This window comes from Myodes glareolus, chromosome 4, assembly GCF_982192425.1.
Source record: "Myodes glareolus chromosome 4, mMyoGla1.1, whole genome shotgun sequence".
Lineage (NCBI taxonomy): Eukaryota > Metazoa > Chordata > Mammalia > Rodentia > Cricetidae > Myodes > Myodes glareolus.
In genome coordinates, this window is record NC_142029.1 from 74,753,931 (window position 1) to 74,780,952 (window position 27,022).

Sequence of the window (27,022 nt, forward strand, 5' to 3'; positions counted from 1 at the left end):
TTATAGCCCAATTTCCTATCTCCACCAGAGGCAGCTAAATCAATCTACTTAATAAGGAAGGAGGAGGGGGAGGCTTGGGAACAGCCCAGGATGTGGAATGTCAGATAACTGGAGGGAAGAAAGAGGGATATGAGTTTTATTGCTGGGGTTATTAATTTGATCATCTTTAATGTCCTTGGAGAGTCATTAGTAGGGATGGAATTTATATTATTTACTTATTTTGCTTAACGGAGTGCTCATCTTTAAACATGACATGGCTCTTGAGGCAATGAGCATCAGCACCTCACCGGTACTGGCCCGACGAGAGAAAAGGAGTGCAGAAATTCTGACAAACATTGCTATAAAACTGTTCCGAGACGGGGTGGGGGTGGGTGGGGGAGGGAGGTGCAGGAAAGAAAATGACGTACCTTTTCTGGCCCTCACCCACCCAACGACTGGAATGCTTGTTTGGGCTAGGTTTATCGTCCTTGAATATGCAAACTCTAACTTCCCCATTCTTCTGTGTTCGCTGACTAGTAGGTTGTACAAGGTGAACTGGGTTTTGTAAGAGTTTTGCTGAACAATTCCCCTGTCTTGCTACCAACTTGGTTACAGTTGCTTAAATACTGTAGCTATTCCTGCCTCTGTGGCCTCCAGGGCTAAAGTGGGACAAGGCTGGTATTTTTGGTGATGAGGAAATCCTTTTAAGGGAGGTTTGGTGGTGACTGAACTGGGACACAGGTCAGAGCAGGGATCCCATCAACGAAGCAGGGGCAGTGAGGGGTTCTGGTTCTGGGGTGTTTCACCCCGTATCCCAACCTCGCTGGACGCGGCGGAAGCTTAGAAGTTGCTGCAGACCCTCTACCTTTTCACTGTCCGTTCTCCAGAGGGGGGCACTCGGGAGCCGGCGCCTCAAGAACAGGGACCCACGCGGGAAGGTCGAGTTCGCCCGGTGAGGTCACGGTTACCATGGCTCCGGGCAGTGACGCGCGTCCGCACGTGACGCGCGGTTGCCATGGCGCCGGGCGCCCGGCGGCGCGGGAGCCCCGCCTCCCGGAGTGACGTCTGTCGGCAACCCCCCTCTTTCGGCCCCCCCGCGCCCCCTCCCCCCCGGCCGGCTCCCCGCGGCCCCGGAGGTTTCACTGCACAACAAGATGGCGGCGGCGGCGGCGAGCGGAGCTGGCGGGGTAGCCGTGGCCGGAGCAGGGGGAGCGGGGCCGGCCGGCCGCCTGCTGCCTCCGCCCGCCACGGGGCCCCCGGCAGCCCCCGCCGCTGTGCCCCCGGCCGCCGGCCAGCCGCGTCCCGCAGCCCCGGCCTCCCGCGGGCCAATGCCCGCTCGCATCGGCTACTACGAGATCGACCGCACCATCGGCAAGGGCAACTTCGCTGTGGTCAAGCGGGCCACGCACCTCGTCACCAAGGCCAAGGTAGTGGCTTCAGGGACCGCGCGACTGCGGGCTGCGCTGCCCCGGGGGGCGTTGCAGGGCGACCGGGCCAGGGGACTACGTGATTCCCGGGGACTCGGGTCAGGGTCAGCAGTGGTGGCGGCTGGAGAAGGCAGGGACCTCACAACGGAGCGGGCCGGGGGTGGGGGAGAGCTGGGCTGCTGGGCACCTAAGGGGTCCTCGGGGCTGTGCGCAGGGTGCTAGGGGGTGACTGGAAAGGAGGCGTTGGAACTCTCAGGGGGCCGGCGGACTGCACACCAGGAAGACTCCGGAACCAGCAATTAGGAAACCATCAGAGAATGAGGGCAGGGGCATATGAAATGTAGACCACAGGATGGGGGAGACGTTCAGCTGGCCACCTCAGGTTTCCCAGTGGCTGCGGGACGTCTGGGGCACGAACTGAGGGTATGCAGTGGGTGCAAGATACGAAGGACCTGGCACCTAAGGCAGAGATAGGAATCCACGTTTGATTATTTAAGACTGATAGATGGTGTCAGTTGGAAGCCTGAGGAGCAGCACACTTGATTATTGGAGGAGGCAGTGAAGAAAACGGGGAAATACGGGGGGAAATGGAAGGGACCCATGAACAGATGTTCCAAGGATCTGGGTTTCTGGTGGCATTAGCTAACCAAGGGTTAAACAATTTAGGATAGATGGTTTGTTGATTATTTTTTTGTTGTCAGAGGGTCTGGAATTGTGGGCTTTGTAGAGCCCAGGGTGGGTTTTTCGGTAGGGATTGACACTAAAGAATTATACTCATTTGGGCCCTTTGGTTCCCAAGGGATTTGAGGAGCTGTAGTAGTGAAATTGGCCAAGGTCAATTAGGAAGCCATGTATGTATATACATAAAATATTTTTCTAACGAAACAGAGGGAGCACTTTTACATAGCCTTCTTCATCGAGAGCACCGAGGAATTCCTTTAGTTTTGATGGAACCCACAAAGCCCATTTGAGTTCCCAATTATCCTTTGCTCAATACGTCACTTGAATGGATACTTTTAATGGAGTCATTCATTATATTTAAAACAATAGCTCGAGTTTTTCTTCAGCCTGGCTAATGAAAAACCTTTACAGCTCCTGCCGTTTCCTACCCAAGCCACACCAGTTCCCCTCACCTCCTCGCCCTAGCCGCTGGTTATCCTCGCCTACCTTGTTTTGGCTTTTATGGTAGTCACTCCCTATCTGGGCCTTGTCTCCTGCTTATGTGCAACCTGAAGTTCCTTCCCTGGCCTCTCTTCTCTGTCAAAGACGACTTAGGGGCCCTTCTTCCTAGGGTGGCTGTGGAGGAGTGATTGGTCAGTTTCACTTCCTCTGGTGGGACCCCTGCAAGCCTTTTTTGTCAGTTTTTACGAGAGGGCCTCAAGTCTTCCGAGCCAAGTGACATACTCAAGTGGGCCTCTCCTGTTGCAATCCCTCAGGCCGGCAGCTGGAGTTTGAGGCTGCTTCTCCTTACCCTCTACAGTGTGTGAAGTCCTGTTTACTGTTGACCAAACCAAGCTTGTGTTTACAAACAATATGCCTCCGTCCTTGTCCTTGTTGCCTCTCCTTTCCCCTCTGCTTCTGTGATTATTTTGCCCTGACCTCTGGGAAATGGACTCCACAAACATAATTGGTTGTCTGGCTATGTTTTCTATGATTTAAAGAATTTTGAATCTTCCAGCTCTTAGATATACCAAAATATTGATTTAAAAAAAATCTATGACAGGCTGGGTTGAGTGTCTTATAAACGTAATTGCAAACAGTTGATTCTTGGCTTTATATATAAAAGGGACATTTCTGTCTTCAGTAGTCAGCAATGCTAGTGCCTAATTATGGTTGGTCTGGCTGCTTTCTAGTGTGTGTGTGTGTGTGTGTGTGTGTGTGTGTAGAGTTTTTTCTCTGAGACCTTGGTATCCTTTAGGACTGCAGCCTTTACAGCACTGACTTGTTTATGGACGGGTGTCACTGTTTATGTTGGTTTTTATCTTTGATCGTTTGTGGTGTGCAGTTATGCAATTGCTATGTATGGAAATATTCAGACTCGAGTGAGGCTGAAATGGCCAGGACAATGAGTTGCATGTGTGGGAGAGAGCACGCCAGCGTCTGTTTGTGCTTCTGTAGCAGTGTGCAGTGTCCTAGCTCCAGTTCCAAGCGCCCTATCTTTTTGCTACTTAAATGACTCTGACGACATGAGTGAAGCTCAATTCACAAGGAGCTGTCATGTGCTCAGTGTGAACCGTGGCATATTTTGGCCTGCTCCCTGCTTATCTGGATTCATTTTGGAAGGGGTCCTTTGACACTGACAGCTGAGATGTGCCCAACAACTGCTGGCATGCAGTGTGATGGCCTAGTAAGGCCATCGTTTGGTTATATAATGGCAGGGAAGGTGCCTAGGTACTAGAAGTTGCGGGAGCTGCTGCGTCTGTTATTCAGGGCAATAGACTTTTCTCCCTATGTCCTACAACGTAAATCTGCAGTCAGGTCAAATGGAGGCAGATGATTGTTTTTCTTCCCCATCTCTTTCTACAATAGGTTATTCCCTCCACCCCTTTAAAGGTGTATGAATTTTTTCCCCCTTTCTGTCTCTTTTCCTCCTTTTTGTCACTGAATGGTCTGGGTTTTTCTTCTAATGCTGGATAAAAGTCAGACCCAGATAATTTCGACAATGCCTGTGTTGGTAGGAGAGGTTAGGCAATAGGCATTTTCTGTATATCAGAGAACTATTTATGACTCCCCTCTTCCTACGTGACCCTTTCCGAGGACTAAGAAGCTAAAGCAAACTTCATTTATTGACTAAGCTACTGCACTCTGTCCAACAATAAGAGAAGCTGGCCCCTGTCCAAACCCTCTGTTAACTCAAACTGCCCGGAGTAAGACCCAGGGGCGAAGAGAAGAATGTTGAGAAAAGGAGCTCTCTTCCTATGTGCGTGTGGTACCTTTGTAGTGTGGCTTCCAGGGGCTGAGACTTGGTGCTGGCAGCACTGCAGTGTTTTGAGCGCCACTGCAGAAGGGCTCACGGGAACGACAGGCTTGGTCAGCGGCTCACCCTGTCTTCCTTTGTCCTACCTGCTTTGATTTCCTTTTTTTTTTTTTTCTTTTTTGAGGCGCATAGCCCAAGGTTCTCTGTTCTTTCGTAGAACACTATAAAGTATTAAGAGGATTTGTTTGTTTGTTTGAAATAATTTTTTCCGCTCTCCCATTACTTATAGTCTGTTTCCTGTGCCTAATTGTACCTTCAAGCTAGTTGGATGGCTGGAACAAAGAATAGATAGCTAAATTCTGTGTGTATTTAAAAACTACACATGACTTGGAAAGCGTTTGGCCAAAATGTTATTTCAGCATGTATCCTTCAGTTGCCTGTCACTGGTTCTTGGTAAGAGCATCAGCTTTGCCCAAAACTGCCTGGTTTGAATGCTCTGCTGTTTAACGCAGGGCTGTGCTGGGCCTGAATACTGACCGGCTAAACCTCTTTGTGCTTGGATTTCTTCATCTGCAATGGGATGGCAGGATCACTCACCACACCAGTTTGAGTGTTGGGAAGATTAACTGCTATGTGTAATGCTGTCCATGCAGTGTTTGGCCCTTAAGAAATAGGTAAGAAATGTCGTCATCGTTCTCAGCGGGCACTACAGTCAGTAAGACAAGGCTGACTAGTCCCGGGAAGAGCTCCTGACCCCAAATGCCATTGGTTCTGGATAGGTAAACACAAGCTGCATGCTATGCTTTCGTGCAAGATGTCTGCTACTATTTCAAGTGTTGCTTTAAAGTTCCTCAGTGTAACACTCTGGAGTCCAAACTGGTCTGAAACTCTTGGTGATTGACCCTCTTGCCTCAGGCTCCCTGGTGTTGGGGTTATAGGTATGAACCACCACATTGGGCTATGAAATTTATTCAGAATATTTTTTCATTGCGCTTTGTTTTGATTTTATTTACTTTTATTTTTATTTATTTATTTTTTTGTTGTTTGAGACAGGGTTTCTCTGTGTCCTGAAACTAGCTCTTATAGACCAGGCTGACCTTGAGCTCACAGAGATCCACCTGCCTCAGTCTCCCAAGTGTTGAGATTAAAGCACGTGCCACCACCACCCGGCTAAAGCATTGGCTTTTCTTTTTTCCTTTGGAACATCTCAAAATATTTATTTATTAGAGTGCTGGGGATTGAACACTGTTACACAAGTAATTGCAGCACAGAGTATGTCCTCAGCCTTTTTGTTTTCCCCAGATTCTTTCTGTAGCTCAGGCTGGCCAGGAACTCACTGTGTAGTCCACAGAGGCCTTGAATTTGAAAGCTCTCCTGCTGCAGTTTCTCCTGTGTCGGATTATAGGTGTGCGCTCCCACACATGATTTTTTCTTTTCTTACTTTTAAAATTATTTTCAAATTAACTAATTAATGTGTGCCGGTGTTTTGGTGGCATGGTTATCTCTGCACCACCTGCTACTGATGCCCCTGGAGGCCAGAAGAAGACATTAGATCCCCTGGAACTATTGTAAGCCGCCAACCTTATGGGTGTTGGGAATCAAACCCTGGTTCCCTGGAAGAGTTTCCTGTGCTCTTAACCACTGAGCCATCTCTATAACTATATGATTATTTTTATTTTTTTGAAGCATGGTCCTATGTAGCCCAGTGTGGCCTCCAATTCACCATCCTCCTGTCTTCTTTGGAGTGTTGGGATTACATGAAGCCCTTCACCTGGCTCAAATTTTCATTGTTTTTTGTAATTAATTTTTGTCATACTGATGATGGAACAGGTTTCTGGGTTTTGTTTGTTTTTTTGCATGTCATCTTTCTTCAGAGATTCACTTAAATTCTATGGAGAATATGGAAAATGTTCCTACACGTTTGTAGCTGGCTGTAGTGACACACGCCTATAATCCCAGCACTTGGGAGGCTGAGGCCTCTAGAGGATCATGAGTTTGAACCAAGTTCAGGTTGGCCCTCCAACCCAGGACCTCATGTATATCAGGCAAGTATTCTACCATTGAGGATATATCCTCAGCTTAGGATTTTAAAATGTTAATGTGTCACAGAGAAAACGTTTTCCCCTAAGTCTTCAAAGGCCAAATTTTGCCTTTAAAGAAGAGTTAAATGAAGCATGCTTGTGCATGTGCCCTTTAGGAAGTGGGAGCAGGGCCACTAGTAAATATAAGAAGAAAGACACTGAAACCAACTTTTGCATGCCATACGTGAGATGGTAGTTGCATCCCTAGACAGTCTAGAGGTGACTGCTGAAGGGTGACTAGGTTCATTTTGGTCTCCGTGTAGTGGGGTTCCTCCTTTGCTTGAGCCTTTGTGAGTTGCTAAGGCCAATTAGGACTAGTCTTTGCAGAGCCAGAGCACCAGGATTCCACTTTCAGCATCAAAGATGTTTATTTTAACATTCTGACTTTGGTGCCAACTCCCTAGAAAGTCAGAGATCTGGCTCAAGCCAGAGGCGCCCAGACCAGTTGTCTCTGGGCCAGAAGTGCTGGTTCGTTTCCTAAGCATCAGTCTGGCTAGTGTTTTTTGGTGCATGGCATAAAAGAGAACAAAGTCAATGCTTTGAAAATAAAAAGAAATGTTCTTTATTCATAAGAGGCTCTGAAGTTGTAAAAGGTACCTAAGACATTTCTGCTAAGAGTGAAATCTTCCCCATACCCATTCACTCATTCATGCAGGTTGTTTGATGGACTCTAGCTTTATAATACACTACTTAAAAAGGGGCACACACACACACACACACACACACACACCACACAAACAAACAAAAACTCACCTTTATCTTGGAACTTACTTTCATTTCTTTATTTTGAAGCAAAGTCTTGCTATGTAGACTGGCTTTCCTTAAACTCATAGAGATCAGTTTGCCTCCAGTGCTGGGATTAAAGGCATGCTCAACCACACTTAGATAGAATTTATTTTCAAATAGACGGAGATAGATAAGAGCCCTGAAAAACAATAAACAGATAAAAACATCAGTACCAAGGAGAAAATGAATGAGCTGGAGACTAGGGGAAGGATGCAGCTTCAGGTAGGCCATAGAAAACAAGATGGTACTTCAGCTGGCATGGGGAAAATTCAACTTTGAAAGACTGAGAAGACAGAGCATTGTAACTGAACAAGAGGAATGTCAAGGCAAAGACCCTGGAGACAGAAAGGACCACCCAAAGATCAAATCTGAGGCACGTGTCTAGGAGTTTGGTGGTAGGGATGAGTTTAGACAGGGAGACAGACCTGGTTCTACAGGTCTTCTCCTAAGCATTATGAAATTGGTGATGACCAGGAGTTGACATCAGATTGCAGCATAGCCGAGCACAGATAACTTTTGGTTGATGTAGTTTCAAAATCCCATGATGATTATTTTATGACTAAGAGAGAGAAAAAAAATGTCGTGTCATGCTGTTTATTTTTTGAGGCAGTGAAGGTTGTCAAATTTAACAGCATAGATTCTTTCCCTCTATTAGAGAATGTCATACATTTTGCGTACTAAACATATCAGCCAACAAATCCTTGTTGAATTTATTGGGCACAGAGAGGACTTCTAGATGTTCCATTCAAATTCATTTCTACTGTCCAGAAAGACACAACAGAATTTAGAGTCCCGGTTAAAAAAATGTTTACTCAATATGTGTTGGGGGTGGGTCATGCATGTCATTGCACATGTGTAGAGGGCAGAGGACACTTGCAGGAGTTGGTTCTTCCTCTCTTTGCACCTTTTGAGCCCTGGGAATTGAACTTGGGTCCTCAAACTCTCTGGCCCTGAGTCTCATTTAAAGCACTGTGCATTAAATTCATGGTTGTGTTCTGTAACTTTTTCCCTTTCCCACTTTCCTAGAGTGCTACAGCCACTTCGAAGGATGCTGGAATTAGAATCTAGATATTCCAGACTTCTCAACTCATAGAAAATAGTGCCTTTACACTATGAACATTTGCTTTTTGATTAGCAGAATAACACATACATACCAACCAAAGTTGAAGATGTTTACTTTATGATAGCAAGTCCTCCAAAGTGAGATATCATGAAACATTTCCAAGCCGGAAGGTTAACCTTGCCAACATGGTCCACACCAGTCTCGTCATCCTGCCACTTTGGCATCCCAGCTTCCTGCCTGCAGTCCTCTGCTGATTTGTCTTTAAATCTCACTCAGTCTTCAGTGCCTCTTCTTTTTTGTTTGTTTTCCAAGACAGGGTTTCTCTGTGTAACAGTCCTGGCTGTCCTGGAACTCACTCTGTAGACTAGGCTTGCCTTAAACTCAGAGATCCTCCTGCCTCTGCCTCCCGAGTTCTGGGATTAAAGGTGTGAGCACCACTGCCCAGCTCAATGCCCACTATTCATGACAGATGCAAAGGAAATCAAAATGAGAAGGACACAGATGTAGAAGGATGACCACAGTCGTGTGTACAAAGTAGTTTTCTTGTGTCACTGTATGGAGTGCACTTCTAGGGAGCACAGCCAGCTCTGCTCAGGTTGGCTTGGTCCTCCTGTGAAGGAGACTTTCTTGGATGATCGTTCCTCACTGGCCAGACCATTCCCAGTGGCCATACACCACCTTACAACTAGATACATACTTGCCCTGGTGATATGGGTAAGGGCAAGAGAACTATTTATCTATGTTTTTAATTTGGTTCTTATTTCATGCCTGAGCTGTACCTGTTCTCTGTGAGACTGTCCCTCACCCATCAGGTGGTTCCCTGGCCTCTCCTAATGCAGAATAACTCCCTTCCTGGTGTACTGGTAGAATTGAAGTGTCCTGTGGATGACTTATGATAGCATCCAGAGGCTGAAAATTATATATAGTCTCCTGGGCTTTTGTCCTTGCATAATAAATCATTGCTAAATAAATAGCCAAGGCAATGTCACTGTGAAGCCTCAGCAGTCTATGATGAATGACTGGAAAGGCCTGTGTTTAGATCTGTTCAGAGTAGAATCCTATCAGCTACCACAGAACTGTTGGATGAGCCTTCATGAAGTTATTTTAGTAACATACTCAGTTCAGCAAGCGTGTGACCCATGGTAGACAAGGACTCTACCTCTCAAAATGAAGCTTTCAAAGAGGTAGGAATCAGCTGGATGCGGTGCTACACACCTGTAATCCTAGTGCTTTGGAGTTGGAGGTGGGGAGATTATCAGTTTGAGGTCAGCCTCCCCTAGTGGAATACAGGCTAATCCAGATGACATGAGACCATTTCTAAAAGAAAAAAAAAAGAAGTAGGGATTAGATTATGAGTACTTTACCACATTTCCCAGAGAATTAATAGGAAAGAGGAGAGACCCCTTTGCCTTTTGCCTCTTTAGATTGTCTATGTGGGCAGGGCTTACTCAGATGGGGAATTTTGGCTAGTTAGTTCAAGTTAAATTTAGGTTTTGATTTAGAAGTTCTGCCCAGTTTCAGCTCTAGCACCTGCTTGACAGCCTTGTGTCCTTTCTTACAGCTCCCCACACATGTGAATGTTTAGGTTCCCATGCTTCTCCTTACCTCTTCCTCTCTCCTCTCCCTCCTCCCCCTCCTCTCCTCCCCCCCTCCTTCCTTCCTTTTTTTTCTTGAGAGACAGGTTCTCACTATATAGCCCCATGTCATTAAGAGAACTGGCCAGTCAGATACATACCCTCCTGATACAGGTGAGGACTAACAGAACCATTTATCTGGCGGTCCTTTTAATTTGACTCTAATCTCTGCTCTGAGGGCTATCTGTACATGCTCTCCCGCACTGTCCTCACCTATTAGGTGACAACCCTGTATACACATTCACTATGTAGGCCAGGTTGCCCTAGACTTGTAGTGATCTGCTTAAGCTTCCTTCTCCTGAGTACTGGGATTATAGGTCTGACCACCCATGTATTTATAGGTGTTGGGGACTGAATCCAAGACTTCACACATGCTAGACAAACATTCAACACACTGACCTATATCTTCTGCCCCTTTTTTGTTTGTTTGTTTGTTTTGAGACGGGTTTTTGCAATGTAGCCTTGACTGGCCTTCAATTTTTGACAGTCCTCAGGTACCCTAGTGCTGGAATTACAGGTAGGTCACCATGCACATTTTTTGAAAATCTCGCAGACCATTGGTTATTCATATATTGGCTCATTAATTAATTCTTTCTATCCATCTACCCACTCACCCATCCATCAAGAAACCCTGTCTCAAAACAAGAATGGGGCTGGAGAAATGGCTCAATGGTTAAGAATGCTTCCTTCTCTTCCAGAGGACTTGAGTTTGGTCCCTAGCACCCACATCAGGTGGCTTACAACTATTTGTAACTCCAGCTCCAGGGGATCTGTAACCTTCTGACACTTTCACAGGCACCATCACACCTTTGTATGTTTACACAGACACACATGTATAAATACAAATAATAAAAATAAAACATTGCAAAAATTAAAAATGAAGTTGGAGAGTGATAGAAGACACCTAGTGTTGATTTCTGGTCACCCATATGCATGTATGAGTGTACACACATGCATACCTTCCCATACACACATGTGTGCATGCCTGCACTTGTAGAACTGGATGATATAAGCATATCCAGTGAGGTGAAATCTTCTGCTTACATCCCTATAGTTTCTTTAAAGAAAAAATTGTTTGCTAGGTGGTGATTGCACACGCCTTTAATCCCAGCGCTCAGGAGACAAAGGCAGGTGGATATCTGTAAATTCTAGGCCAGCCAGATCTACAAAGTGAGTTCCAGGACAGCCAGGGTTACACAGAGAAAAAATAAGATTACATTTTATTTACTATTTGTGTGTGTAAGTGAGAGGACAACTTGGGAGTTGGATCTTCCCTACCATATGGGTTCTGGGACAGGAACTTGGGTCATCAGGTACCTGCACCTAATGCACCATCTTGCTGGCTTCTCTGCAATTTCTTAATTGTGTTTCATAAAGATTTATAAAGGTTTGTTGGATCAGTTTAAGTGCTAGCTGCTGATTATTTCTTGCAGTGTTCAACATACTTGATATTTTTTTGTTTTATTTTTCGGTTTTTTGAGACAGGGTTTCTCTGTATGTCTTTAGCTGTTCTGTAACTCACCTGTAGACCAGGCTGGCCTCGAACTCACAGAGATCCACTTGCCTCTGCCTCCCGAGTACTGGGACTAAAGGCAAAAATCATTGTTTTTAAGGTAAAAAAGACAAATGTCTAACTTCTATTGTTTGATAGAGTGGTACAGTTTAATCATTTAATATGATTATATACCTAGTGCTTGTAGCCGGACTCTTTTGTTGGAACTGTTGGCTCCCCAATAACGACATGTAGGCTTATTATTAATTATGAAAGCTCAGACAATAGCATAGGCTTGTTTTTTTCTTTTTTCTTTCGTTTTTTGTTTGTTTGTTTTGTTTTGTTTTGTATTTTGAGACAAGTTTTTTAAGTGTAGCCTTGGCTGTCCTGGAACTTGCTCTGTAGACTAGGCTGGCTTCAGACTCACAGAGATCTACCTGCCTCTTCCTCCTGAGTGCTGGAATTAATAGGCGTGTGCCATTACCCCCCAGCTATTTTAATTTTTTTAAAGTTATGAATTACATTTATGGTGTGTGTATATGTGTGCATGTTCTTGTTAAAATCTCCTTTTAACCTGTGATCCTGGGGATGGGTTGTGGATTGGCAGGCTTAGTTCAAGTACCCTTGATGTTCAGCCATGTATCTGGCCTTTGGGTCGCCCAGAGTGTTGAACGCATGTTATCCCCCTGCATCCAGCCTCCTGATAGCTGGCACTGTAGGCATATGGCACCACTCCACCCAGAATTCCTTGTCTCCTGTGATCAAATCTGGGCTTTGCGAATGCTTGGCTAACACCACCACTGAGCAGCATCTCCAGCCCCACAGCCCCTCATGATAAATGGAAAACTCTTTCCAATCCAAGCCTCATCGGGCTTACTTCCCTTAGCTTACACCCCAAATATGGTCAGTATGGTCAGCCAGTGCCTTCAGCTTTCCCCTTCTGCTTTGAGGAGCTTCTCTTCCTTTGAAGACACCACACTGTCAGGCTGTGGGCTCTTCCTGAAAGAACTTCAGACTTCTTGTTCTTTGCTTTATAACTACGTGATCCAATTTAAAAAAAAAAAAAACCCCTCAATTTTCCATCACTAGCCAGTGATCTTCATGAGTTACTTTAATTGGGCTTAATGTATTAACTCAACGGGTATCCCATGTGACATCTGTATGGAAAAAAGTAACAGCTATTGGTACAAGAAGTTAGATTTTATTCTTCTCAGAGTAAACAAGGGGTTAAGTTAAAGGAGCATTTGAATCTAATGGAGGAAGGAAGAGAAGCCAAATTAGGCGATAAATTCCTTACCTCAACCACACTGTCTATTTTTACTGCCTCTCCTCTACCACCTTTTCCTTTCTTTCCTGTTCATAAAAATAACATTGTGTTCATAGAACAACTTTGGGAAAATTCAGGAAATTATGAAGAAGCAGACAGGAAAATGTCATCCATAATCCTGCCACCCAGAGGCGGTAGGTATTGATACTGTGAAGTTCTCTTGCCAGCCTGTGCAGGGAGAACCAGTGAGGGGCCTACTTATGCTGCCGTTCTTCTGCCTCTCTGCCGCTCTGCACTGTCAGTACCGTCGTAACATTAGTTTTAATATCGTTCTGGTGATGTGACCACTGTTTTTGTGACGTTTTGTTTTTTTGAGTCTTTTTCGCAATTGAAAATTTTTCACTAAGCCGGACGGTGGTGGTGCACACCTTTAATCCCAGTACTCGGGAGGCAGAGGCAGGCAGAGACAGGCAGAGCTCTGTGAGTTCGAGGCCAGCCTGGTCTACAAGAGCTAGTGCCAGGACAGGCTCCAAAGTTACAGAGGAACCCTGTCTCGAAAAACCAGAAAAAAAAAAGAAAAAAAGAAAAGTTTTCATTTCATAAATAATCTGTGGCAATGGCTATGGAATCTGAATGTTCGGTGTGTGTGTGTGTGTGTGTGTGTGTGTGTGTGTGTATTTTTTGGTGTTTTGAGACAGGGTTTCTCTGTAGCTTTGGAGTCTGTCCTGCAGTTTGCTCTGTAGACCAGGCTGGCCTCGAACTCACAGAGCTCCCCCTGCCTCTGCCTCCTAAGTGCTGGGATTAAAGGTGAACGCCACCACTGCCTGGCATATTTTTAGATCTTTTGTTGTAGATAGATTGTTAAAAGTGAAATTACTGTGCCAGAGGGCACACATGTTTGTGAGACACTGGATACTTATATTGCCACATTGCTTTTCAGAAAGATTGCACCAGGGTTAGCCTCACCAGCAGTGGTGATTAGGGCCCTGCCAGTTGGCAACACTGTCACACTCGCAGGCTGCCCCAGCTGGCCCTCTGACTGTGTCGGCATGGGGTCTCACGCACCTGCAGATGTGCTGTTTAGAAGAGAGGTCAGCTGCCTTATAAGCGGCCTTTCTCTGAGCCAGCCTTGTATACCTAACCTTTCCCTGGCTGCCTTTGACTCATCCTTCTGTCCCTTCCACTCACAAAGGGACATAAGAAACTATTGAAGGAGAAAGAGAGGTTCACAGAGGCGAGCTGTTTGTTGATCACCTGAACGTTTTTGTTCTTTGTTACTTATTTATTTACTTTTGAGATAAGTTCCTATTGTGTAGCCTAGGCTGACCTCAAACCTAAACTCTCCTGCCTTAGCCTATAGGTGTGGGCCACTGTATTCATCTTTGACTCATGTATTATTATTATTTTTTTTATACTCACTTGTTTGGAATTAGGTATGAATAGAATCCATATGTTGTCATTAATGTGTTTCTCCCCCTCCTCCCCCGTCTGTGTAGTATGGGGACCAAATCCAGAACCTTTCAAATGCAAGCAAGTGCTCTACCACTGAGCTACAAACTCAGCCACTGGTGTCACGAGTTAAAAAAAGTGCTTAAAAATATTTATTCTATTTGTATATATGTTCAGGCGCCCATAGAGGTGAGGAGAGGATGTCAGAGTTCTTGGTCACAGAGCCATCCAATGTAGGTGCTGGGATCTGAGCCCCGGTCCTCTGGTAGAGCAGTAAGCACTCCTAACCACTGAGCATCTCTCCAGACCAAGTGCTTTTTTTGTTTAAACCTCTGTAGTTTTCCTTGCCTCCTTTTTTTCTTTGAAGCAGGTTTAAAAAACACATTGACTATCTTTGAAAAACCAATAAATAAATAAAACAAATGAAACAAAACCAAAACACATTGACTAATATTTGACTGTAGGGTCAATGAATTTTTTTTCTTTTTTTGCCCTGGTTGGTATTCCTTCATCTTTCCATTAAGCACACCTATAATTTATTATTTCCAATTTTGCTTGGCCTTTTTTTTTTTTGAAGCAAAACTTAGGGGTTGTTAAAGGGGTATGAGTTAACTTCTTGATTTTTATGGTCTTTCTCCAGTCTCTTGCCTATGTCTCATCCATATCTAATTTGACTTTATTAAAATTTTTCAAGTTGAATGCTTAGTTTTCACAGAAGCTTGTCTATTTTTTCTTTGTAATTTTCAACAGTTTACGTGGTATTTAATTAAATCACATCATTATAATGAATGGGACCTGTGGGTGGGTGTGTGACTCAGTGAGAGCATGTATGTCCATCATGTGTGAGGCCGTGGCTTCCACCCCAGCACAGGAGAAAGAATAACAGTCAAGCCTGTAGGCTTCAATGTCAGCAGAAGTGCCCAGTTATACAAGGTTGTAGCTGATGGCTGGGGACAGTGCATGTTGTGGCCTCAGTTGTTGTACAGAGAAAGGGAAGCATCATTTAGTTTGTCATGTAATCATCTGAGATAGATTTTTCTTTAACTAGTGAGCACCTTTATTGCCCAGATTGTAATAAATATAAGATGATTGTGTCTTTCATGAAATAATTATTGAACTTAAGAAGTCAACACAGCATGCACAATAATGGGTTTCATTATAGCATTTTCATATACCCATGTGCTTTTATTTGAATCAACTTAAAATTATAAATAAGCTAAAGCTGCTAGGAGTTTGAGGACAAAGTATTTTACAGATTCTTACTATCCTTTATACTTTGGGGTGGTATTTTTGTCCACTTATGTTAGTGAATTTTGTCCACTTATGTGCGTGAATTGAACGGAATTTGATAATGGGCCATGGTGTTAAAAAACTGGAAAGGAAACAGCCCGAAGACTCTAGATGAAAAGGTTTACATCCGTTCACTGTCAGTGTAGTGTTCCATGGAACAAGTTGACATTTTCATGCAGTGACTTGTTTTCTGTCTCTGGCAGGCAGTCTTCTTTGGATGCCATGGGAAACAGAATTGTTTTTATTGTGGAAGGCAGGAGCAGAGCTTGTGTTTCTTTGGATGGCTTGGGCACCTGCAGGATTTCTTACTTCTGTCTCTGCTTCCTGCCTCCCTCCTGTTGTCCTTTCCTTCTGTCAAAATGTTCCGATGTTACATAAGCAATATTCTGACAATACATGAGGCTTTCAGTAGCTCCTTTTTTTAAAAACCTGTGAAATAACGTTTTTAGTGATTGTGTGTTCTTGGCTTCCTTTCCACTTCTGACTCAACAGCTGCAGTTATCTTAGCCGGATGGGTAGTTGTATGTGGCCGTGATCTTTGTGTCCCCGTCAGCTGCAGAATTAGGGCTTTTACATATTGTACCTAAATAGCTTCTGTGAATGTAGTAATTCTGGGAGGCAATTAAATGTTGAGATGGTATTTTCGGATCTCTTTAAAGAACATTACAATGCTGAGGAAGAAAATCACTTGTTGGAAGCTTGTTGCTCATGAGCCTCTGACATGTAGGCGAGGAGCCAGAGACTGGAGCCCCCTGCTCCTGTGAGTTCATTGTCTTCCTTTTGAGTCAGCAGCTACAGCCAGGGCCCGGCTCTAATTACACCATCAGTGGAAGGTGGATGGCTACACTGAGTCACAGTCTTGACTGTGTGTCAATGGTTGTTAACGTTTGAGGCCACAAATTCATTTTTGGAGACCCACTACAGTCTTTTTTCTAAAAAGACTTTTTTGGTGTGTGGTAGTGCCATGGGCTTTGATATGTGTGAAGGTCACAGGACACCTTTCAGGAATTGGTTCTCTTTTCACCGTGAGGGTCTCAGGGATCAAACTCAGATCCTTAAGATTAGCTGCAATCACCTCTACCCATTGAGTCATCTTGCCAGCTCTAGATTTTAAAATTCACATTTCAGTTGTGTTTAATCTCTCTCTCTCTCTCTCTCCCTCCCTCCCTCCCTCCCTTTCTTCTTCCCTCCTTCCCTCCCTCCATCCTCCTACTCCTTTTACAAAACAGGGTTTTTCTGTGTAGCCCTGGCTGTTCTGGAACTTACTGTGTAGACCTGCCTCTGCTTTCCAAGTGCTGGTATTAAAGGTGTGTGCCACTACCACCAGGTTCTCTCTTTCTTAAACTAGTACCATACTTTCTGTTTTTCAAGTTCTTTGGTGGTGGGGGACACACACACCTGTTTAGCTTGTCTGAGTCGCCTAAGAATATATGTGGTAACACACAGCACTGGTGGGTATTAGGATGTGTTTTCAGCTCCGCTTGTCACTATGTGGAGGCTGACCTTGGAAAAACCACATAACTTGGCGGAGCTTCCACTCCTCTGCTTCTTCAGGTACGGTTCACACACAACATAACTCATCCAGTTTAAATTTTAAAACATAGTCACAGTTGTGCAGCCATCACCAGTACACATTTAGAACTTTTTTTATTTTTAAAAGAAGAATCACACACCTCAGGTCACTGTTCATTTCTTCGACTTCTTTCCCTCAGCTTTAAGGAACTACCAGTCAACTCTGTAGATCTGTCTGTTCTGGGCATTTCATGTAAGTGGAATCATATGATTCTTTGTGGTTTTTTTTTTTTTATCTGACCTTTTTCATGTAGCACAGTTTTTTCAAGGTTGAGCCACCTAGCCTTTTCTGGAATTTCATTTCTTTTCATGGCTGAATAACAATCCTCTGTATAGATACGCCACATTCTGTTTATCTTTCTACGGATTGCATGTTGTGATGTTTTTACTTTTCTTTTCTTTTCTTTTTTTTCTGAGACAGGATTTCTCTGTGTAACAACCCTGGCTCTCCTGGAGCTTGCTTTGTAGACCAGGCTGGCCTCGAACTCATAGAGAGCCACCTGCCTCTGCCTCCCGAGTGCTAGGATTAAAGGCGTGTGCCACCACTGCCTGGTGATGTTTTTACTTTTTAACCTGTTATAAATAATGCTATTGTGAAAGCGGAGTGGCTGACCCCTTTACATTCCCACCAGCGGTTGCTAAGGGTCCTGGTTTCTCCCCATGTAAGTGTAGTCTCTCGCCTTGGTTCTAGTCATTTGCTGGGTATGAGGTGGCGTCTCATTGTGCTGTGGATGTGCGTGCTTCATGACTAATGGCATGAAGCATCTGTTCACATTTGAAGGAAGGTTTTGTGTGACTGCTTTGGAGAAATGTCAGTTTACATCCCTTTCCCGTTGTCTTCCTTGTTGAGTTACACAAGTTCTTCTTTTTAAAAAATCTTTATTTTTTGTTGTCGCTTTGGAAAGAGTCTTGGCATGTAGCCCAAGCTGGTTGCAAACGCATGATGCTCCTGCCTTAGTCTCTCCATTGCTGGGGTTACAGACATGTACTATGCATGCTGTATTTGGCTTATGAATTCTTTGTATGTTCTAGATACATATTCTGTATCAAATTTTTATTTTTGGTTTTTCAAGACAAGGTTTCTCTGTAGCTTTGGAGCCTGTCCTGGAACTAGCTCTTGTAGGCCAGGCTGGCCTCGAACTCACAGAGCTCTGCTTGCCTCTGCCTCCCGAGTGCTGGGATTAAAGGTGTGCACCACCACCGCCCCGGCCTCTGTTTTTCAAGACGAGTTTCTCTGTGTAGTCCTAGCTGTCCTGGAATTCTTTCTTTTCTTTCTTTTTTTGGGGGGGGGCTTTTTTGAGACAGTCTCAGTCACTACACTCCATCTTTTCCTTTTTGATTCAAAAGCATCCTTAGTCAGGGCTGACACTCGGAGTAGAGCTCTCCTGGCACACATTACCCCAAATTCAGTCCCCAGTTCTGTCCAGGTAAAAAGAAGGAGCATGTTGTTACAAGTCCCCACCCTCACTGAGTCTGTGTTCTTTGCTTGTTTTGATAATGTTAAGTTTAAAAGGACACTTGGTGGGCTGTTTTAAGCATTCTTAAATATAGTATACCACTGGGTAAGAAGTACCATAATTTTCCTTAGTAATACTTTTTGTTGCTGTTGCTTAGGAGACGCTACTTAACGTTCTCATTAAACATTAATCTATTCTGAGTCAGCCTATACAATAGAAATGATTTTGGGGATGTTACTTGCTGAAGAAGTTTTCTTAAAAATTGTGTGTGTGTGTGTGTGTGCTTGCTCAGGCGTGCTCGTGCACTTAAATTTTTAAAATGAAATTTTGTGTATTTCATTTTATGGGTATGGATGTTTTACGTGGATGTATGTTTGTGCCCATGTGTGTGCCTAGTGCCAATGTAAGCCAGAAGAGAGTGTCATAGCCTAGACCTGGAGATACATACAGTTGTGAGCTGGCATGTAGGTGCTGGGAATGAAACTCAGGTCCTCTTGAAGAACAGCCACGTGCTCCTACTGTTGTGCCATTTCTCTAGCCCCTTGTGCCATAATTTAGGAAAAGTGGCACCCGAGAGAAAGACACCATGTGACAGAGCTCATGTGGAGAGTTTTTTTTTATTATTATTAATTAGGGAAAAGGAATGGAAAGAGGATGGAGGGGAGAGGGAAGACCAGCCTTTGGGGACAGGAGCATCAGGAGAGGAGAGAGGGAGAGAGAAAAATACAGATAGGGAGGGAGGGAGAGAGAGAGAGAGAGAGAGAGAGAGAGAGAGAGAGAGAGAGAGAGAGAGAGACAGGAGATGGGAGGTACTCTTAGTGGCCGCAGCTGTGGATGTATCCTGTCAGGACCTCAAGGGCAGGCCAGTACAGATGCCTAAATTCTAACACCCTTCTCTTAAATTTTTATTTTTCACAGTTTCCTACATCTGTGCATGTGTGTGTGTGTGTGTGTGTGTGTGTGTGTGCATGCACGCTGCTCTATTTTTCTGTTGCTGTCCTCTCTTGCTGTCTCCCCCTGACTAAACCCTTTTTTTCTTTATCACAAGTTCCTCTCCTGTTCTCATGTCCTTTTTGTTAGTATTTCTCTGGCCCACTGCATTTAACTGGGGTACTTATAGGAGCTTGGGTGAGGGGTTATTTACTGGAGCAAGCACAATTTACCATTGGCTACATCATGGAGGAATGTGACCTCTGGCAACCATTAACTGTCAATAGCTCTTGGGGGAGGGGTAAGCCTCCCCAACCCACGATGGAATCTTGATGGGCTCAACCTTGTACAGCTCTTGTACAGGTAGCCACTGCTACTGTGAGGTCATTGTCCAAAGGAGAGTGTTTCACACCACTTCTTATTCTTGGTTCTTACATTCTTCTTCCTCTTCTGCCGTGTTTCTTGAGCCTTGGAGGGGATGGTATAGACGTCCCATTTATGACTGAGCACTGTACGGTCACTTCTTCTCCGTACTTTGACCACTTGTGAGCTTCTGCCATAACAGTCACTCACTTCAAAGGGAAGATTCTGTGACCCAAGGCTGAGAATTGCCCTAACCTGTGGGCATAAACTTAAATGTTTAGAAGGCAGTGTGACACTGTGCCCGTGTAGCTGAGGAGTAGCTGTCCATCTCCCTCCCAGTGCCTACCAACTTCCAGCATGGGCTTTTGCTCAGTCTACCATTCTAGGAGTGAATTTTTATGCAGTGGCTGATAACCTCCTCAACAGTCATGCCATTATTGTACCAGTGTGCATATCTTGTGTGGCAGCTTGAACTGTAGTTTGTAGGGTTCACAGCTGGTTAAAACAGTTAATGATTTTCCTCCAGCAGCCTTTTGGTTTCTGAAGAATTTTCTGTAATATGCTTAGTTCTAGCTTCATTTACTTTCATTTGTTGTTTGTTTGAGACAAGGTTTTTTTATAGACCAGGCTGGTCTTTAACTCACCTTCAAGCTATGGATGACCCTGAACTTCTGATCTTCCTGATTTTCTAGCCTCTTAAGTACTGGGACTACAGTATGTACCACACTCAGTTTTTGTGGTGCTGGGGATTGAACCCATTGTGCATAGGCAAGCATTCTACCAAGTGAGCTACAGCCCTAACTTCTAGCTGGTAACCAATTGTCTTTAAAAACTACCAACAGTGAGAGTAGAGAGGTGGCTGGACAGCTAAGATTCAGTTTCTAGGTGGGTGTGGTGGTACACACCTTTGGTCCCAGCTCTCAGGAGGCAAAGGCAGACAGGTCACTGTGAGTTCAAGGCCAGCCTGGCTTACGTAGCGAGTTCTAGGGCAGCTTGGGCTACGTTGTGAGACCCTGTCTTGAAAAAGAAAAGAGGGGCTGGAGAGATGGCTCAGTGATTAAGAGCACTAACTGTTCTTCCAGAAGACTGGGTTCAATTCTCAGCACCCACATGACAGCTAAGGTCTGTCTGTAACTCCAAGATGTGACACCTTCACACAGAGATGCATGCAGACAAAACTCCAATGCAAATCAATGAGAATAAATGAATTATTAAAGAAAAGAAAAGAAAATCCAATTTCTAGCACCCACATAGGGTGTCTCCTCTAATTGTATCTGGAGCTTCAGGGATCTTACCTTCTCTGGCATATGGCACCTGTGCTCATGCGCACACACAGCTCCACACAAACATAATGTTAAATCATGCATAGAAAGAAATAAAATTAGTCAAACAAAAAACAGCCTTTCATTACCTTGGGAACTTATAGAAGAAAAATATTTTTTTCATTAATTCTTTTTCATTTTTAAAAATCATTTATTTTCATTTTATGTGCATTGGTGTTTTGCTTATGTATATGTCTGCATGAGGGCATCAGATCCCCTGGAACTAGAGTTAGAGACAGTTGTGAGCTACCTGCCCTGTGGGTGCTGGGAGTTGAACCCTGGTTCTCTGGAAGAACAGCCAGTGCTCTAAATTGCTGAGGCATCTTACTAGCCCCCCCTTTTTTTTAATGAAGAGAGAGAGGTTGGGAGGGGGAGACAGGAAAAGCATTAAGATAATTGTAATGGTACCTCATTGTCTACAGGAGAGGTGGCCGAAAGTTCATCACTATATAATGTTATACAGGGATGGGCAGTTGGTGAATGCTGTATTCCCAGCAGGAGGATCGCTGTAAGTTCAAGCCCAGCCTGGTCTGTGTCTTGAGTTCCATGTCAGCAGAGGCTATATAGTGAGTCCCTGTCTCTTCCCCTCACCTCTCTTAAGAAAGTTCCATGATTCAGTTTAGTGACCTTGATTTTCCACCTTGTGCATGAGACATGGTTTTGGAGTGATTCATTGCGTAGATTCTGGTGGAGTTCAGAAAACACTGCTGAAAAAAATATCACATTTTCTTTGGTGTAGTCTCTTCTCTGTAAAACATTAGAAATTCCTAAACTGTGAACTAGAGCATTCTCTTGAATTCTTCTTGTGGTATCTTCCTCATGCCGAGGCCAATTTCAGGGTTCCATTAGTGAGGTTAGAGGCAAAACTGGTTACTGAGAGTCTAAAGAACAGAGCTGATTGAAAGTGGCATGCTTTTTGTGATAGCATTCTTGGTTTCTTTTTGATTGGAATGTTCTAGAGTGCTTCCACGCTGTTCCATTAATTCTTTTTTTTCTACTTCTTTTTTATTTTATTGATATTTATTAAGCTCTACATTTTTCTCTGCTCCCCTCCATGCCTCTCCTCTCTCTCCTTCAATCCTCCCCCAAGGTCCCCATGCTCCCAATTTACTCAGGAGATCTTGTCTTTTTCTACTTCCCATGTAGATTATATCTATGTAAGTCTCTCTTAGTGTCCGCATTATTATCTAAGTTCTCTGGGATTGTGGTTTGTAGGCTGGCTTTCTTTGCTTTATGTTCAAAAACCACCTATGAGTGAGTACATGTGATAATTGTCTTTCTGTGTCTGGATTACTTCATTCAAAATAATGTTTTCTAACTCCATCCATTTTCCTGCAAAATTCAAGCTGTTGTTATTTTTTTCTGCTGTGTAGTACTTCATCGTGTAAATGTACCATATTTTTCTTAACCATTCTTCAAATTGAGGGGCTTTTAGGTTGTTTCTAGGATCTGGCTATGACAAACAAAGCTGATATGAACATAGTTGAGCATATGTCCTTGTGGCACAATTGAGCATCCTTTGGATATATACCCAAAAGTGGTATTACTGGGTCTTGAGGAAGGTTGTTTCCTAATTTTCTGAGAAATAGCCACATTGACATCCAAAGGGGTTGTACCAGCTTGCGTTCCCACCAGCAATGCAGAAGTGTTCCCTTTTCCCCACAACCTCTCCAGCATAAGTTGTCATCAGTGTTTTTGATCTTAGCCATTCTTACAGGTATAAGATGGAATCTCAGAGTTGTTTTGATTTGCATTTCTTTGATGGTTAAGGATGTTGAACATTTTCTTAAGTGTCTTTCAGCCATTTTAGATTCCCCTGTTGAGAGTTCTTTGTTTAGGTCTGTATTCCATTTTTTAAAATTGGATTATGTGATGCTTTGGTGTCCAATTTCTTGAGTTCTTTGTATATTTTGGAGATCAGGCCTCTGTCTGATGTGAGGTTAGTGAAGATCTTTTCCTATTCTGTAGGCTGTCGTTTTGTCTCGTTGACCATGTCCTTTGCGTTACAGAAGCTTTTCAATTTCAGGAGGTCCCATTTATTGTTTCTCTCAGTGTCTGTGCTGCTGGGGTTATATTTAGGAAATGTTCTCCTGTGTCAATGAGTTCAAGTGTACTTCCCACTTTCTCTTCTATAAGGTTCAGTGTGGCTGGCTTTATGTTGAGGTTTTTGTTCCATTTGGACTTGAGTTTTGTGCATGATGATAGATATGGATCTATTTTCATTTTTTTACATGTTGATATCCAGTTATGCCAGCACCACTTGTTAAATATGCTTTTTTTCCCATTTGATATTTTTTGCTTCTTTATCAAATATCAGGTGTTTGAAGATGTGTGAATTAATATCCGGGTCTTCTATTTGGTTCCATTGGTCCTCCTGTCTGTTCTGATGCCAGTACCAGGCTGGTTTCAGTACTGTAGCTCTGTAGTAGAGTTTGAAGTCAGGGATTGTGATGCCTTCAGAAGTTCTTTTATTGCCCAGGATTGTTTTGGCTATCCTGGGTTTTTTGCTTTTCCAAATGAAGTTGAGTACTGTTCTTTCGAGGTCTTTGAAGAATTTTGCTGGGATTTTGCTGGACATTGCATTAAATCTGTCGTTCCATTAATTCTAAAATAACCTAAAATTTACAAGTGTATTTCTGCATGAGTCCTCATTTTCTTTAAAAACAGCAACAAGTTTTGACTAACTTTCAGACTTTTTCTTAATAAGCCTAACCTTGGATTTCAGAATCATTAAAGGAAAAAAATAACTCAAGTAGGTTTGCTTGGGACCCTTAGTCTCCACCCGGGAGTTAATTAAGTGCTACTGAAAATAACCCTGGAATAAAGAGTTTTTATGTGGCAGTCTTCCTTTGCAGCTCTGTGGGGAGAGAATGGACCTCCTTTTCTTGCAGTTTTCAGTTTTTCTCAAAGGTCGTAACTACGAGACCTTTAGGTAGTTCTGTCCCAAGCACACCAGTGAGCAGAGATGTTGGGAGGTGTTAGTTACCTCCTGTTGATTTGTCACCCTTGAGATTTACTGTGCTTGCAAAACACCTGTCTGCACTGGAGCTCTACTGCATGGCCAGCGTTTGTGCTCGTTCCAGAAAAACAGATACTTGTTGGGACAGTAGAAAAGGAGAAAGAAGAACCAGCAAATTTCTATATGCTTTCATGGAAGAGGCTTTCCAATTAGAAAGCTTTCGTAGGCTTAACCTTCTTGCCCTAAAGTAACCCAGTGTTTCATTATGTATTCCATTGAGGTTTTGGAACTCAGTGCCAGAAAGGGAGAGGACTAAGGTTGGATGTGAAAGGAATATTCAGAGGATGAAGCCCAGCGTCAACAAAGTGCTGCTTCATAGGCTTGTTCCAAAAATAACCCGCTTACCATAGGGGAGCCAGAGGTGCCGTGGCTGCCCTGAGTGGTGTTTCAGGTCCTGGGGGTGTCACTTCACTGTGATTAGAGCTGCTGCAAGCAGTGTTATTTAAAATTTATGTTTGGAGAATGTTGCTTTTGGAAATTAGAAAAAAATATTTAGTCTTATTTTATTTGTATAAGTGTTTGTATGTGTGTCTCTACCACTTGCATGTCTGGTGCCTATTGGAGGCCAGAAGAGGGTGTCTGATCCCCTGAAATTACAGATGGTTGTGAGCCATCATGTGGGTGCTAAGAACTGAATCATGATCCTCTGCAAGAGCCTCTGGTGCTCTTATCTAGTAAGCAAATTCTCCAACCCCTGCCTTGGGAACTTTTATTTACCCCCATGCAAAAGTTATTCAGCAAAGTTTGGAGGCATGTCCTGCCAGATTGGAGGAGATTCTCTCTAAATGAGGAAGTGCTTTGGATTATATGTATCCAATCCTTGAAGTTCAAGTTAAAAGTTTACCTCTGTCTTGTAGTCTTTGTGATTAAGTGGTAGAATTCCCTATTTTGTTTAGAAAAGTTAGCATTGGATGCAACCTCCTATGCCCTGAAGGTAGGAAGTGTTATAGTTCAGAGGCCCCTGCTAACTAAGCTCTAAGAGTTATAAATAACATTGAGTGTGGAAATGCATCACACACAGACACATAATTAGCAAGTCAGGAAGCTTGACTAGAAGAAATAAATTAACTGCAGTCACTTGATGGAGTGAGATCATGGAAGGGAACATAGTTTGCTTTGGGTGGTTGTAAGTGTGATGTTGAAGCTGACCCAGGAAATGAGTTGTCGGATATACTGTCATCCTCACTACTGGCTCAGCCCATTTCTCAGGCATGTAGTTGTACAAAGAGATGATTTCCTACGTCGTTTATGGAAATAAGGGTTCAAAGGTTTAAAGGGAGAAGTGTCCTGCCTGCGTTCCTCGAAGCCCTCCAGAGTCAGTGGATTTCCAGCATCAGTGTCTTAAGTGTGTTGATTTTTATCCTTTTTATTTCAAACAAAACAAAAAACACCTGCTGTCCTGGAACTCACTATGTAGATTTTTTTTTTCCCCAAGACAGGGTTTCTTGGTAGCTTTGGTGCCTGCCCTGGAACTAGCTCTTGTAGACTAGGCTGGCTTCGAACTCACAGAGATCCGCCTGCCTCTGCCTCCTGAGTGCTGGGATTAAAGGCATGTGCTGCCCGGCTATATGAGAAGGTAGGCATTGAACCTGGGTGAGGTGAGCTGGAAAAGGGAGGGATGCACCTGTCATCCTAGAAATCAGGGTCCTGCCTGCTAAGGGTGAGGAGGCTGGGCATCAGCCTGGAATGGGATGCAAAGATATGTGGGCTTGGAAGAACTTCAAGGCTCCGCTGCTGCCTGGGAGTACAGAGTATGTTAAGCCAAAACTTGGAGGCTCTTGAGAAATCTGGGAATTTCAGCCCTCCCTAGAAGACTCCAGGCCAAATAGTATTCAAGATTTGTCCAGGGAATGCATTTGGCCTGAGGCCACAAGCGAGGAATTCAGTTCACAGTGAAAACACTTAGAAGCCCCAAGGTTAGGGAGGAGATGATAATGTGCTAATAATAAGGCTTGGTTGTCCTGTTAGTTAGGGCCTCAAAACAGAGCCTTTTCCTCTCGAGACCTCTTGGATTCTACAAGAGTAGATAACTCACCTTTCAACAGGGGTCTAGAGATGAAGAAATAAGCTGATTCTTGCTCTCGTTATACAGTTAATACTATTTGGAAGCCTGGTCATCAGCGTTAGTACCGTCTGCCAAGTCCCAGTCCGTTCTTTGCACTAGTTCCTCAACATACAGAGTGAGAGTGTCTGGTTTCTGTGGACAGAAGCAGGAGTTGAGTTCTACCTTGTTCAGATCTTTGTGTGTTTTAAGTAGGAGAGCTGAGAGACATAAGTGTGTCTGTAGGACTCTAAGCTCTTGCTTGCTCTCTTACTGATGTTAGGTAGTGGATGCCAGAGCTGAGCACTGGAATTCCAGTTTCATCTGGACCTAACCAGAATCTCACCACTGTTCTTTATAAAGGCATATTGTGTAGCCAGACAGCTTGTCTGCTGTGCATGATTTGAACTGAAAGATTAAAAGAAACACCAAGGAGGTGCTGAATATGTATATAGTATAGGGTAGGGCTAGTGAGATGGATTAGTGGTAAATGAACACACCACCAAGCCCAACAATCCGAGTTCAAGCCCCAGGAACCTGTATGAGAGGAGAGAACCAGCTGTTGCCTGCAACTTGCCCTCTGACTTCCACTTGTGTTGTGACATGAACATGCCTATGCACGTGCAAACATACACATGTGCTCTCTCTCTTTCTCTCTCTCTCTCTACATAATACATGCACGCACGCGCCTACACACACACACACACACACACACACACACACACACGTTTTTTTTCAAGACAGGGGTTTTTCTGTAACAGTCCTGACTGTCCTGGAAATCACTTTGAAGGCTGCCCTCGAACAAACTTAGAGATCCGCCTGCCTGTCCCTCCTCAGTGGTGGGACTAAAGGCATGGACTATCACTGCCAAGATAAAAAGGTCAAATATTTTTAAAAGGTTTGGCTTTAACAGAAGTTTAGTTCTGTCCCCAA

The 27,022-nt window shown here is 43.9% G+C and overlaps 1 protein-coding gene across 2 annotated transcripts in view; it reads left to right on the plus strand.

Annotated features, from left to right (window-relative positions):
* The first annotated feature begins 1,118 nt into the window (after positions 1 to 1,118).
* Sik3 (SIK family kinase 3) overlaps positions 1,119 to 27,022 on the plus strand; it is a 207,249-nt gene continuing 181,345 nt past the window's right edge. For both annotated transcript variants that reach the window (XM_048417531.3, XM_048417532.3), the window contains exon 1: positions 1,119 to 1,406. In XM_048417531.3, coding sequence (XP_048273488.2) covers positions 1,134 to 1,406 — 273 coding nt within the window. In that variant the 5' untranslated portion in view covers positions 1,119 to 1,133. The remainder of the gene's footprint in view (positions 1,407 to 27,022) is intronic.